Source organism: Ambystoma mexicanum, chromosome 13 (assembly GCF_040938575.1).
Source record: "Ambystoma mexicanum isolate Mex_15411 chromosome 13, UKY_AmexF1_1, whole genome shotgun sequence".
NCBI lineage: Eukaryota > Metazoa > Chordata > Amphibia > Caudata > Ambystomatidae > Ambystoma > Ambystoma mexicanum.
The window spans coordinates 157604612-157619228 of NC_090938.1; the positions used below are offsets into that span (position 1 = coordinate 157604612).

At 44.3% G+C, this 14617-nt stretch overlaps 1 protein-coding gene across 1 annotated transcript; it reads left to right on the forward strand.

Annotated features, from left to right (window-relative positions):
• Positions 1–383: 383 nt before the first annotated feature.
• On the forward strand, positions 384–12162 carry LOC138520096 (promotilin-like). Its single transcript, XM_069632609.1, has 4 exons — positions 384–626; positions 3275–3379; positions 9681–9789; positions 11982–12162. The coding sequence occupies exons 1-4, from the start codon at positions 510–512 to the stop codon at positions 11990–11992; spliced, it is 342 nt and encodes a 113-aa protein (XP_069488710.1). The 5' UTR covers positions 384–509; the 3' UTR covers positions 11993–12162.
• Positions 12163–14617: the final 2455 nt, after the last annotated feature.

Sequence of the window (14617 nt, forward strand, 5' to 3'; positions counted from 1 at the left end):
GTTGCACAGACACATTTATAGACGTGCAAATGAAACAAACACTTACAAACACCTCATAAACAACAAGCTGACAGCACAGGCACGTGTGCGCACACGCACAGGGTGTTGCTAGTTCCAGCGCCTCTATTCTGCAGAATCCAATAACCTCTTGACATTCTTTCCTGGTCGAGCTGCAGCACCATAAAGCTGGAAGCATTGCCCCCCGCATCCACCCTCACCCACCCCCATCCAAGCCCAGGTATCCAGGCAGGACTGCATTAGGACATCTGTTATGGCAGGGTCGGTAGAGAAGGGCTGTCGCCAAAGGTCAAGGGCTATTAATCACCCAGTGCTCTGGGATATAAGGGCTGCAGAGAGCAGAGTCGGCCACAGAGAGACAGAGCAGGCGACCTATAGAGCTCCCGAGAAGCAAAGAAAGTGGCAGCAAAACAGAGAGTGTGGTAGAGGGTGAGAAGGTAGCCAGAGGGACAGTCCACTTGCCCACATCCACACTCTACAGCAGATCCATCATGGTCTCCAGGAAGGTGGTGTCTGTTCTGCTGGCAGCCTACCTGGTCGCCATGCTAGCCGAGCAGGCCCAGGGCTTCCTGCCCATCTTCACCATCAGCGAGTCCATGAGGATGCAGGTGAGTCCATGAGGATGCAGGTGAGCCCGAGTGATGGTGATCTGGCATTTAAATATATAAGGGGCCCTGGCTGCAGTGTGGGCAGTGAGCAGGTACAGGGCTGGCAGTGTCAGCAGTGGGTATACTGTACAGGGCTGGCAGTGCCACCAGGGTGCATAATAGACACGAGTTTGGTGTCAAGGACTCATGCTTTCAGATGCTAGGCCAAGGGCTGAGAGATCTACTACAGGGATTACTTTTCAGTGCGGAGGTTTTTAGCAGTGAGCATTCTACCGAGAACTGGGGGTGTTTGCAGGGCATATACAGAACAGGCAGTGTGTGAAGCAATTCCACTGTAAAGGGCAGGCCACACTTTTCAGGACAATGATAGCATTGTTCGCATTGGGGGCACTGTTTAGTTTCTGGCAGAGTGAGCAATGTGTACACTGATCGTGGCTGGCAGTGCTGGCGCTGCGAAAGAGGATACTGGCAGGGCCAGCAGTGTTATAAGTGCTCATATGTAACAGGGCTGACAGTGTGGACAGTGAGTCAAGTGTACAGGCTATCAGTGTTAGCAATGGATATAAAGCAAAGGACTGGTATTATTACCCAGGGGTCCATAGTTCAGCGGTGAGTGCTGCCACTGTTAGCGGCAAGTATACTGCACAGGGCAGCTCGTATTTGCAGTTCATAAGTGGTTCCAGTATTGCAGTGGTACTCTAGTATTGTGCTCGCAGTGTAGGTAGTGGTTACTGTGAATATTTTGGTAGGCAGTGTAGCAGGTAGTGTACTGTAATGGTCTAGCAGTGTTAGCAATGGGTAAAATAGAAAACGGGCAATTGTAGCAGTGATCAGTGCAGGGTGCTTTTCTATCAGTGTTAGCTGCAAGCATTTTTCAGGTTTTTGTAGTTCATATACCTCCAGCAAGAGCAGTGTTAGCAGTGAATAGACTGCACAGCCCTGATCTGGGCTGTGTCAGAAGTGTGTATACTGTAGACAAAGGCGTTAATAGTGAGTATATTGGTTGGTGTTAGCAGTGTCAGTGAGGGGTATTGTGCACATTGTGGGCAGTGTTACAGGTGCTGCACTGTACAGGGACAACAGTGTTAGCAATGGAGTGTGGCAACAATGGGTTTGATGCTCATGATTAAAGAGCGAATCAAATGTGCGCAGAAGGGAGCATTATCTTCCGCAGGGTCTTATGCCCTAATTCCTGATGCAGTCAAAGATGCTCTCTTCCATGGGTGTGTGGTTGTGACGTCCCTCCTTGGTAAGGTATGTGATGACTCCTGGGTGTGATAGTGCACTGTAAGGAAAGAAGTTTTCCTTTAGGGTGATTGCTTCTCAGGAATCCCACATCCCTGCAATGTGGCTCCACTTCCTATCGCCTGTTCCAAGTATGGGAGGATCCCCATTGGTGTAACTTCTGGGGAGAGTTCTTCTGTTCATCAAAGAGTTCTGTCTTCCCCTGGGTGTGTTGATCATGGCCTATGTCTGTGCCCAATAAAGACTGCTTGATCAACCAAGATGTGAATCCCATTCCGATAGCCTAAGCCTAGTAAAGGATATGTATCCCTGGGTGTCACTTCTACTTGTAGATCTTGTCCTCATGAAAGAGCCCCATCTTCTCCTGGGTGTGTTGATCATGGCCTGTCTGTGCCCAATAAGTAGTGCTGGATCCACCAAGATGTGAATCCCATTCAGATAACCTAAGCCTAGTAAAGGATATGAAACCCCAGGTGTAACTTCTACTTATAGTGCTTAAAGTTATAAAAAAGGTCCCAAATTCTCTTGGGCATATGGATCATGGCCCATCGTGGTGTCCAATAAGGATTACTGGATCCACCAAGATGCGAATCTCATTCAGATAATCTGAGCCTACTAAAGGGTAATGTATCCATGGGTGTAATTTCTACTTGTAGTTCTTGTACTCATGAAAGAGCCCCATCTTTTCCTGTGTGTATTGGTTATGGATCATGTCTGTGCCCAATTAGGAGTGCTGGATGAACCAAGATGTGATTCCTAGTCACATATCCTGAGCCTAGTGAGGGAAGATATGCATCCCTGTGTCTTGTAACAAAGACAAAGGCCCTCATTACAAGTCAGGCGGTGGACCATGGTGCTATTAGCTATTAGCACCATGGTCCATGCCGGATTCCGCCATGGTGGATGGCGGAATAACCGCCCCATTCCAAGGTGAGTGGGTCGGTAATTCCCCATTCACCATTTGCCCTTCCCCATTCCCATTTTTGCCCCATAGGACATAATGGGGATGGGGAAGGCGCTAATTACGGCACCGTAAATTATGGTGCCGTAATTAGCACCAAGGTCGCTTAGCGTCTCGGACTTTAACGCCTGCAAAAAGCAGGCGTTAAAGTGTGAATCAGGCATTAAGGGTTAACGGCGCCGAAGGCGCCGTTAAACCCTTAACGCCTGACTTGTAATGAGGGCCAAAGGATCCTTAGGTACAAAGAAGATTGGCACTGGATACCCTCTGACCAATAAGGAAAGGTTCCTGCTCTAATGAGAGGCTCATAGCTCTTCTACCAAGGTGGGAAGGCTGCCTTCAAGGCATGGATCTTGCTCATAGCTTCTCTGCCCTCTAGGGATGTTGTCTTCTGATATCCATAAAGTTCCTGTTATTGTCACTCTCCCACGTGTCTTTGCAGGAAAAGATGAGGAACAACGCTATGAAGAAGTCAGTGAGATCTGAAGAGGGCGACGTTGCAGATCTCTCCAGCTACGAGAACCTGCAGGAGGATGAAATCATCAAGGTAAAGGAGACGCTCCTATATCGACCCGTCCTTCCTCTGCCCGCAATCCCCTATCTATTCCACCCCAAACTGGATGCCAGCCAGCCACACCTGACACTTCCAAAGCGCCCACTGCTTGAACAGGGTTTGCTTGGGTTCAACATCTTCCTCAAGTAGATCCCCAACACGTTAGGACAGCAACATCGCCCTTTTAGAACCGTTCCAGACATCCCCCTATTAAATTGACTTGGTGAGACTTGTGGTCACCTGCCATTCTAATGTGTGCAATAATAAAGGGGCCTCGTAAGAACATGAGATAAGTGCACAAGTTGCAAACAGCCTTACCCATAAAGTGTTGATACTGAATAAATTAGCATTCTAACTATGGCTGAAAGCCCTTCTCACTGTAGGTTTGGGATGTTGGCTGATGAATCAGGGACGCGCACATTAATATAAAGGAGCATTTGAGAGTTTAGGGCCCAGGCAGTGGATTAGCGCTGCAGTACACAAAAATACCAGACCTCAAATTTGAAAATTAGAGTGTAAAATAGTTGAAAAGAAAGTGTACACTTCTAAAGAAACATCGCTCTCATTTCCTACAGCTTCTTTGGTCTTGAGATTACTGTGACGTCAACATGGAAAAACATTTTTTAATGAAAAAATGTTGAGAAATGAAACTTCTCTTTCCGGAAAGAAATAATGGTTAAAAGTACAAAAAGACTTCTCAATTACTAATGAAGAGCGCAGTTATTTCAGAGCTTGATGGACGGATATTTGGCGTTCGAGGTAAAGCAGAAATGGTTTTGCCCTCAGGGATGGTGGAGCAGGGACAACCCTTGCTGTTTCCATGGATAATGTGGCATTCCGCTGCTTGAGGCATCCTAGGTGCCTGCCCAAGCTTGCTTAATGGCCCTTGTCCAGGCTCTGCAGAAACAAAGGGAGAGACTAGTGAGTGGAGCTTTCAACTAACCAGTTCTGCACTGAAAAGGACCTTCCAGGACCTAAATGGCACCATCATTTTCGAGCGATCACATTCAGACAATGTTTGTCATAAAATACCTAGATTTTTAGCTCTGAAAAGGACATCAGGGATTTAAAGATGGCATTTGTCATTCAAACTTCACCCCATTGTCGCTCAGCACTGCTGTGGGGTTCTGGGTGCATAGTTCTTCTCAAACCTCACACAATACGCAGATCTACAAATTGTTTCCCCATGCCGACATTTCCAAAATCCGAAAACGACTCCAAAAGCAGCAGTGACAATGTGTGAGTTCCCTGTAAATTGCATAATGTTTAAACATTGGTCTCATTGAGATGGGAGAGGTGTGTTTGTGTGCACGTGTGCACGTCATAATCACACATATGCATGTGCTTGTGTGTGTCCATAATTTACTTTCAAACTTAATTTTGGAGATACTACTTGCTGCAGAGTTGTCGCAAGATGTGTTGATGTGGCAGTAACCAACAGACTATCATGCTGCAAAATCGCTCCCTATTAGCTGGAGCTTTTATAAATACGAAGGGCCTGATTCACAAAGATGTACAGTGGAGCTGAAGATGCCTGTGAATATTTAATTTAATTAAATTTGCCTCATTTGCATAGCGCCTTTCACCATTGGTATGGTCCCAACGCACTGTAGGTTGAACGCCCTCAGAGCAGTCCCGGATTAAAACCGTGGGGGAACCTAGGCAGTTGAAATGTCAAGGCCCCCCTCGCGAATGATCTAATACATTTAAAATCTTTCTGGCATGCTTTATTTTGATCCGATGTCATGGGGCCCTTAAAAGGAGTGGGGCCCATAGGCTGGTGCCCACTTGGCCTGATGGATAATCCGGCACTGCCTCGGAGAGACCGAGGGATGGGAACGTTAGAAGGTGCTAGTATGCATGTGCGCATAATGGCCATTAAAGGTTATGATGGCTTGGGCGAGTACCTGTCACAAGTCTCTCCCCTTCGCACCTGCTTTTGTTGTTTGCTTGCGACCTTCTGTGATGCCTTCTTTCTCACGGTCCGGGATTTGTACAAACCCGAGCGCTGGCCCTCGGATTCCAGCGTGAGGTTCGCTATCTAGCTTCCGGGAATGTTTTGAAATCCAGGGTGAATACCAGTAAGGAAAGAGGTTCACACTCGGAGGCACGGAACGCCGTCCCCGAGCGCAGAAGAAAACTCCAGGAAGTTTGGAGGTAAGGTAGAGGAATGGGAGGAAGGAAGAGGGATTCAAGGAACCGATAACCAGGAATCAGAGGAACGCCCCGAGCGAACTCCGGCAACACACGTACGACTACAGCAAGCGGTAGCATTGAGACGCGCAGAGCCGCGGGAGCGTGGCTGTTTTGAAGAGCGTACAGCGTGGAACGTAGAGACTAGCCAGCAGCATTCCGTTTCAAGCGGCCATGTTGGAAGGATCACCGTATTCAATTCCCTATGGGTCAGGGACAAGGAAGTTCAGAAGGGGCGCAGACGACGGTTCATGACAGTTCCTGGTAGTCACCCACGTCTAATGTGTAGGGGTGGAGAGAGGTACACTAGGGAAATAAGCTGGAGAGGGTGTGTAATAGGATAGTCAGTCATGTGTGTAGCTACAGTTCAATTGTTTGTCGTAAACGGTAGCAAAATTCTTATGGCAGAAGTGTTGTCCAAAGTGTAATTCGAGTTGTTTGTGAAAGCAGATGTACATGTGAATGTGGCCGCGCATTTGGCTAATTCCAAAGCGCGGAGTGCGAGAGGAAAAATGCATTGGCTATAATCAAATGAAAGCCTAGAAATGGTACATTCAGCCAATCCTGAAAAATTTGGATTGATAAATGACGGCGGGTGCATCCATCCAGCTATCTTTAAGTGGCTACATTCACTTTTAAAAAGCATGCACTGAACACCAGCCGATGCACCAAAATTACAAAAGGAAGTCATTCATTAGAAAAAAAAAAGAAATAAAATTATATTTGTGAATTTTCCCATTATGATAGCTTGCAGGGTAATTGACTTACAATTGTAATTTAGGGCCTAGTTCAAAATGTGTTCAGTAACTGGAAGCAACAATAGATGGGCAACGCACCAAGTATGTGCACAAAATAGCACAAATCCTTATTAAATATGTCAACTTTGCACCTGCTCACCTATAGCCGATTAGCAGGTGCAAGAAGTGAGTCAAATCTGGAGATACCTGGTGCATCCTTGATATGCTTATCTGTAAATATGATTCACACAGGTTTGATCAAGGTCCTCTCCCGGCCGCTCCACGTGTTCTTAGGTTTAGGGATTTCTGAATCCGTTTTAAGGGTGAACGTGCACATCTGAGATTCTCAGAGGTATCTCTGCAATTGCTTCTCTGCAAATCTTTATGAATTGGACCCAACACGCTAATCAGTTGCCTTCCACCAGGCAAATCAGGTTAAGTTTGCAGTCTTTCCACCTGAAAATAGTTTCCCCCAAAAAATTATAATAACTCGCAAATATGTAGACTTCAAATGTCAGTGCTTCCTTCTACATGAAACACACCAAGGACTGCGGTCAGGAACTTCTGGTTTAGGTTCATTCCATCGAATCTATTTGGTTGTAGCAGAATTGGTCGAATTATTTTTTTGACACCTTCATTTTGCTGCATATTTATACGGGGGAGACCCCTGCAGATCCCCCTCTTAACTCCCTTACATTAATTATATCCCTAAGCCCACCCCACATGTATTTGCAGCAAAATGCACATAAAAAATTGCAACCAATTCTGCGAGCACTTCTCCTGCGCAGTAACCCGCTTTTCTTGGATTGTTTTTCTCTCACCTGAAACGCAAACCTTTAAATGATTGTTATAAAAATGGAAATATTATAAAGCTAGTGAGTGTCCATTTAAGTGAGTTTCAGATTTAGTGGCGTAAGAGTGCAAGATTGTGAACCCAGTGAAGTCCAGTCTTTCCCCTTCACAAGAAGGTTCAGCAGGTAGACAGCAACCTTTAGGCTCTACTACACACTAGTCCTCGGTGCAAAGACCATCTGATACTTGCATCCAGCTTGAATGGACACACCCACCTGGTCAAGTTGAGGCCCTCACTTCCTTCCTGCCAGCCAGTCTTTTGGGATCTGCTGTGACTGCCAGCCGGTGACTCAGCTCTGTATCGTGTTATCTATCTCCACCTTTCAATCTGTCTATTTTCTGCAAAACATCCATCTGAAAAATCTCCTTCCCTCCAATGGTCCCAAAAGGGGCTGCCCATTCATGGCCTAAAGCTGTAAATTAAAAAAATCGCTGATGGTGACATATCGCCTGCTTCTAGTCGCAGCAGATCATGATAGAGGCCTCTCCTATATGGAGATGTTTTAAGCTAGAAGAGCAATTTCCAGCTTTTTTTGTGATAACTCACAAACACATATTTGAAGTCCAGAAAGAAAATTACCCTTTCTCCAAAAATGGGGATAACAGTGACAACATAAATTTTATTTAATCCACATGGTGAAATAGGATTTAATCTCACTAAAATCGAGGCCTTTCTCGCCAACAGTGGGAAATTCAAAGGCCTTACCCTGTCTCACTCTGCTATGACCGGGTCTGTAACATGTGCCCAGATATTTGTGAATACCCGACCAAAACATTGTACCCATACGGTCTTCTCACTTGCTTTGCCCTCCAGACAGGGTATTGGGAAGTAAGTGCATCAGCAGGTATCACCCTGTGGTTGTGAAGCAGGCACCGTCTCCTGATAGAGACCATCCCCACCTCAACATTGTTTTGAGGAGTTGAGTTTATTCTCGAGCAGGGGTCTGGAGCCTGCGATACTCCAGGTGTTTCGAACTATCGCCCCCAACCTACAAGAATGGCACAAACACACTCTGTGTTGGCACGCACCAGTGCTGGGATGTGCTAGTTGATTGTGCAGAATGTCATTCTTTTTTCCAGAATGGTCGCCAGGAACAAAAGGAAGACGCCCACCAGCGCTCTAGCATTTGATACTTAGAAGAGAGTGCCCTTGTCTTGGTGTCAGGGCATCGTCTCATAAGGAGTGAGTAGGTTAGGACAGTGTGGGCACAGACCTAAAACACACTTCCAGATTCTTCATGGAGCGACCGTCCTATATTCACAACTGTCTCCCACAATACTTCTAGAGCAGGAGACTCTGGTGCACTAAACTCAGAGCAGTATTCCAACACGCTCTGAATCAGGAATATGTGTCCTGCCTATTATTACATGTGCACAATATTGTACCTAATATAGACACAGGCACTGAGTGCAGACTGGTGGGCGCAGATGAATGCGAGGCCTACTTATGATTAGGAAAAGAAAAACACACATTCCTTAAGATGAAAAATAAAATCCTCCCTGAACCTCATTAACTAATAAAATCTTCAGTAGACCAGCTTCGTCCATGGTGTCCACCAGCACACCAAATTGCCAATTGCTCTGTGCACCCGATCAGTATCATGGGATGGCATAACCTGCAGGGAACACACTAAGATTAGACCACCCCTTAACAGATCTAAATATTGAAGGTTTTCCTTTGAGGGTTCCCCCCCCACTAAATAGTGTGGTCGTAAGGTTGTGGTCATAAAGGACTCCACCCCAATGCAAGTGTGCAGCAATGTCCCTGACTCCTCAGAGGCCATCACACAGTCACCCTTTGCCAAAGGAGGCATTTCCAGCTAGTATTTCACATGTCAGAAATGGCTTGAAAGGTTTAGAAAAAGGATTGCAGCACCTTCCTTATTGTTTGGCTATGAGGCTGCATACACACAGAGTTTTCACTTGGTCCTGCCCTGTCATAACTCATTAGAATCAGGCTGTATGTGGTGCCAGCAATGAGCAGTAAGGTTAGCAACTCTTGACTAATCGTTTGCTGAACATCTATGGGGATTTCATGTCTGGGAACCAGACGCTTTGATGGCATCCCCAGGACCCTTGAGAATCTCAATTGCTCGCCATGGAGGATCAATATTTAATATAGGTTACATTACATCTAAGCCCCCCATTCAGCGGTCTATAGCTCCCTTACAGGAAAAATTAAAGTCCTCACAATACTAAGATGACTTCCATTTACTGGTGTAAGATTCCTAAACCAAAGAAATGTAACACTCTTGACTGAAATGCAGTGGAATATCTGACTATCTTTAGGAGACCTCTTAAATAATTACTGTTGTGTTTTATCTTCATAAATTTATTGCTATTTAGTTTGATGCATTGGTAAAGGTTTATGTGCATCAATGTGTTCCTTATGCCATTCAAATAATGAATATGTATAAGATATATACAAGAGCATGGCAGCCTCATTCATGCGATGATTTCCTCTCCATGCGTAAGGCTGGCCTATTAAAGCCTCACTGATATTTCTCCTACAGCTGACTGCACCGGTGGAGTTTGGACTGAGGCTTAGTGCCCGCCAGATGGAGAAATACCGCGTGGCCCTGGAAGGTCTTGTGCAGGAGATGCTGCCAGAACACCAAAATGGTAAGGATGTGAAAAAGCAGCGAGGCGAGGCCGATTCATACCAGATCCATGGCTAGGAAAGAGTCATCCAATATTATGTTTATTTGGGACACTGGTGACTTGATGGAAATTGGTGATATAACGTTGATGAAGGGAAATGTTTGGGATACTCCTCTGTGACAGTTTTCAAGATGTGAAGAGACGGGGGAAGCCTTTTTGATTCAACATTGGCCATGCCAATCCGTAGACCTCAACTGACCTCTCCACAATGTTATAAGCAAGCAAGGACAATGGCCAGATCTATGGGATTCCATCGAGTTTTCTTTTCATCGCAGGAGAATTCATTGGAATTTTATTTTTCTTTTGGGACATTTTGTCGCACATGTATGTGAGGGGAGACCCCTGCAGCCCCCCCCCACCTCCAAGCCCTTCTACCTTTTATTACCCTAACCCACCCCCTGCATACATTTGAGGGAAAACTCGATGATAAAAATGCGACGGGCACCATGTTAGTGCATCTAACCAGAAGACCTGCACACATCCACCATGAGAACATCATGGCACAGGCACCTGGCAATATTAAAATAAAGGTGTGCCAGCTTCCACACTCGCTGGTGCTGAGTCCAGTATTGGGAATAGAGTTTAGTGTTGCATCAGGTTTTTCCTCCGGAACTGCAGATTGCACCACGCTCACCAACTCCCCCACGCACACACATCCCATATTACAGGTTGACTCTTGTACTCATGACCTACATCATATGCATAGTCTTTTGCCTGACATCAGCACGCAACACTCTGGAGCGCGCTGTAGAAGGCTAGGGTTCTAAAGGGAGTTTGGTTATAAGCCCACTGAAGGGGGCAGCGATGGGTTTGGGCTGCAGAGTGTTGAAACCATTGCAGAGTGCAGCTCCTGGGAGCCATGGGAGGCGGAGGCGGGAAGTGGAAATTGGTCACCCGAGGTCTCAGAACTGTCTAGGCACTATAAGGTCAAATGGCACCCGTTTCTAAATAGCTTTTCAGGGAGAAGGAAGGAGGCGCATAAAGGCAGAAGTGGCAGCCAACATTGTCACCATACGTCTCTTGCTTAAGGCACTTTCTGCCCCACTCACATGAAACATCAAGACTGTCCCATCAAGAACCATCCCTTCAGTTTCAAAAGACTCTCATCCATAAATTGAGGCACAGAACTCAATGATAATTATTTGTATTTCATTATTTAGTGCTTTATATATCGCCCCACACGCCCAAAGGCTTCATGGCGCACTTTAGCCATATTTTGTTATTGCTCTTATCTAAGGTCCCACTCATCATATACTCTTTGAGTCAAGGACTGGTACCATTAAGTGCTATAAAAGGGTGGCAGTGAGATGTGTAATGGTTATGGTGGCACAGAATCTGAAAGTGGCAAGGTTTCAGGGGAAGCTGTTGCTAGGTGGAGTGGAATGCGGTGCTGGGGCCCCTTCCCCAACTCCACATGCAAAGCGAGCCATTTTGCCTGTCTCCAATAATCCATGAATATGTACAGTCATGCACAGGGGCGTTGCTAGGGGGGGGATAAGGGGGCTATAGCCCCTGATCTTTTGTTTGTAGCCCCGGATAGAATCTCAGGAGCTACAGCCAAAAGACTAGCTAGACCCCAGTCCTAACAGTTCCGACATCAGAGTAGCCCCAGGTCTTTTCCAGACCTAGCAACTCCCCTGGTCATGCAGTCCTTTTATTCCCAGATGAAGGCATGTCGTTTTGTTGGATTTGAAACATGCCAGTATGGCAGCTCGGGGGGACAGTAGCAATCAGCTTCATGAAGCAACGAATGGAGAAAAGGGCTACAGGTGGAATGGTGCAAGAGCGTGTTGGAGATTTGTGAGTGTGGCCATAGAGTTATTTATTCAAATTGGAGATAGTACAAGTATCACCAAGTGGGGTCACCATGCTACGCAGAATAAAGAGGGTACATGCAACATTCATATGGGAAACCTTTTCATAAAGAAATCACAATGAGTTTGAGAACAAGGAAAAGATATGCCTAATACCGCCAAACCACACAAAAGTCGGGTGAACCGGGGATAATTCTCTGATGAAAAGTTTCCATTACGTAGGACAGATAAGAATCTATGATAAAAGAAAGACTTTCACCAGTGGGGACCAGGTTAAGCCAGCAAGATCCCAGAAGGAGTCCTGTGTCCATCTCAATTACTATTTCTCTTGTTTTCCAGTGGACGGATGATCCCAGAAGCAGAGCAGAGGAACCCTTCACAGAATCACATCTTTATTTAGCCCTGATCCATTTCTACACTGTGGCCAACTCTTTTGGGAAAATGCATATATACTTTTATCTATGGAATATGTTGACAATACTCAATAATAGTGTATATTTAGGCCAGCAAATAAAGTCATTCGTGAATTAAAAGCTGTGATTCTTGATTTCAGAGAGTGCCGCTCACATGTGTGGATGGAGAGTGCAGTGACATGCACCAATTTCACTGTGCAGTTTTACACAGGGTAACACTGACAAATTCATCACATTCTATTTATTTATTTAGTACATTTATAAAGCGCACAAAGCCCAAAGGCAACTAGGCGCTGGCTCTTAAGAGGTTGGATACACTTGGTTACAAACTTAGTTACAAGCTTACAAGACTTGGCTGCACTTCCAAAAGACACAAATAAGAGTAATGGTGATAGTAATACATTACATATAATTACAATTTGCTTGGTTGTGAAGGTGTTAGGTTGGGCAGTAAAAACATACATTTAAGAGGAAATACTTAGTGCTAGATAGTTATTTATCTATGACATGTTATCACACAGTATTTCTTTTTAACAAAACCAGGCACTTAAGCGTCATGATCAATTTAGACGACATTATTTTACTAGCATTATTCTTAATAATAAATGGTTATGGCAGAGTGTAAGGACTAAATGGTTATGTGTACTGTTAGAGTCTGCACATATTTAGGACTTAAACCACAGGCTTGCGAGTGCAAAGTTTGGAACAAGTTGATGTCTGTATTTTTCCAAACTCTCTTTGTAGTGGTAAGTGTCTGACCAACATTTTGCACGTTATGCTTAAAACCTTGCATGAAGGATTGCATGTTTCGTCCAGGAAGGATTTCTGGGTAGAGTTTTTTTCGCCATCAATGTTATTACTGAGTTGTCAGAGACACCTACTTTCTGATCTGTTAACTATGTGAAGAAACACTGAATCCCAAAACAATGACCTACAATTCTGATATGAACAAAGAACTCTTCCTCTGTCAGCAAGATGCCACTAGAACTGTTGATACTCTCCGGAAGATAAATTAAGAACATTGCGGATACACACTTCAGAACTGGTGGTCCTGTTATGCACAGAATAATTAAAACAACACCAAATCTTCTTCAAGACAAGCAGTAAATGCTAGATGCGTGAACCTAAGGAAGAAGAGTAGGAAAAAAACTAAATTAAGGAATAGGGTGTATAAAAGAGGAAAAACTAAGTCCTTCAATACATTCTCGCAGCTGAAGTTTTCGATCTTTCTTTAGATGCGGGTTTGCAGTATTAGTTCATCACAGAAACCTGGCTGAAAGATGATGGAAAAGCCATGTGCCATACTTTTATTCCCTCTGAGTATTGCATGTCTTGGGCTACTAGACCATTTGGGAGTGGGGAAGGCATCAGTCTCATCTATAAAAAGAAATATAAAATGAACCTCCCCTTATGATTTAGAATGTGCAGAATCAGTGGAATCGACCACCAGGCTTACTTAGTAAAACCCCTACTGGAACATTTCGAAAACTGGCTCCTGTCAGATGATTCATATCTATAAAAAAAAAACATATGCTCCTTGTCGAGTTTAACAAATGGTCCTACTTTCAAACATTTTCTGCAATCTCTTTTCAGCACCCAGTTTTAGTAATCTCCCTGTAGAGGCAGCCATCAGAAGGGTCACTGTATAGAGTAAGAATTTTGGGGAGAATTAGTGATTACATTTCAAAATAAATCTCCAGTGTCCTGGTCTGACATCGTTATTAGATTCTTTGGAATCTCTGTTCCATGTTCTTCAAATTCTTCGGTAAACATTACATTTAAAACTTTTTCTCAAAAGAGAGAGAAACTAATATAATCTCAACTAAGGAAAACATTATATCAGCTAACATTGGATCCAGATTGTCGCGTACTTACTTTGCAGATAATCTACTTTCATCTTTTATTAAATCATGTGACAATATTGCACCATGGCAGCTTGTAAATAGACGCAACCAAAAACACAAGCACCTTGGTACACTCCAAATCTAAAAGAAATAAAAATGGCACTATTGAAATTCCATTTGCACTGGAACAAACCTCATCTGAGGCCTGGATGAATAAACACAAACATACTAGTAAAACATATTCATTGACCATATTTCATGCAAAAATTAATAAGTAAGGCAGAAAACATCCCGAGAAAGCTATATATAGATTTTGAAGCAAGAAACCGCCCAGAAAGTAATTCCCATAAGGGAAAACCACTATAGTGATTTAAATGATTTCTTAATCTCTAAAATTGACAATATTTCAGATAATACTTTACTGTATAAATTAAATATCTCCAAAACTGTCAAACAAGGACAAGCGCACAAAGAAGGGGAGATCCCACCATTTGATCTTTGTTCAACCTCTTCGAAAGAAATCTTAGAAACTCTAAAAAGAACTGAAACCCACAATACCTTTCCAAAGACCCTTTAACCAGCTTCATCGGCAAAACTATATGCAGAATCAATAGCAGAGGTTATTAGGATTCTTATCAATAAGTCCTTAGTTCAAGGTGTTTTCCACCACAACTAAAAGTATCCAGTATAACACCCATCATAACAAAATCACCCTTAT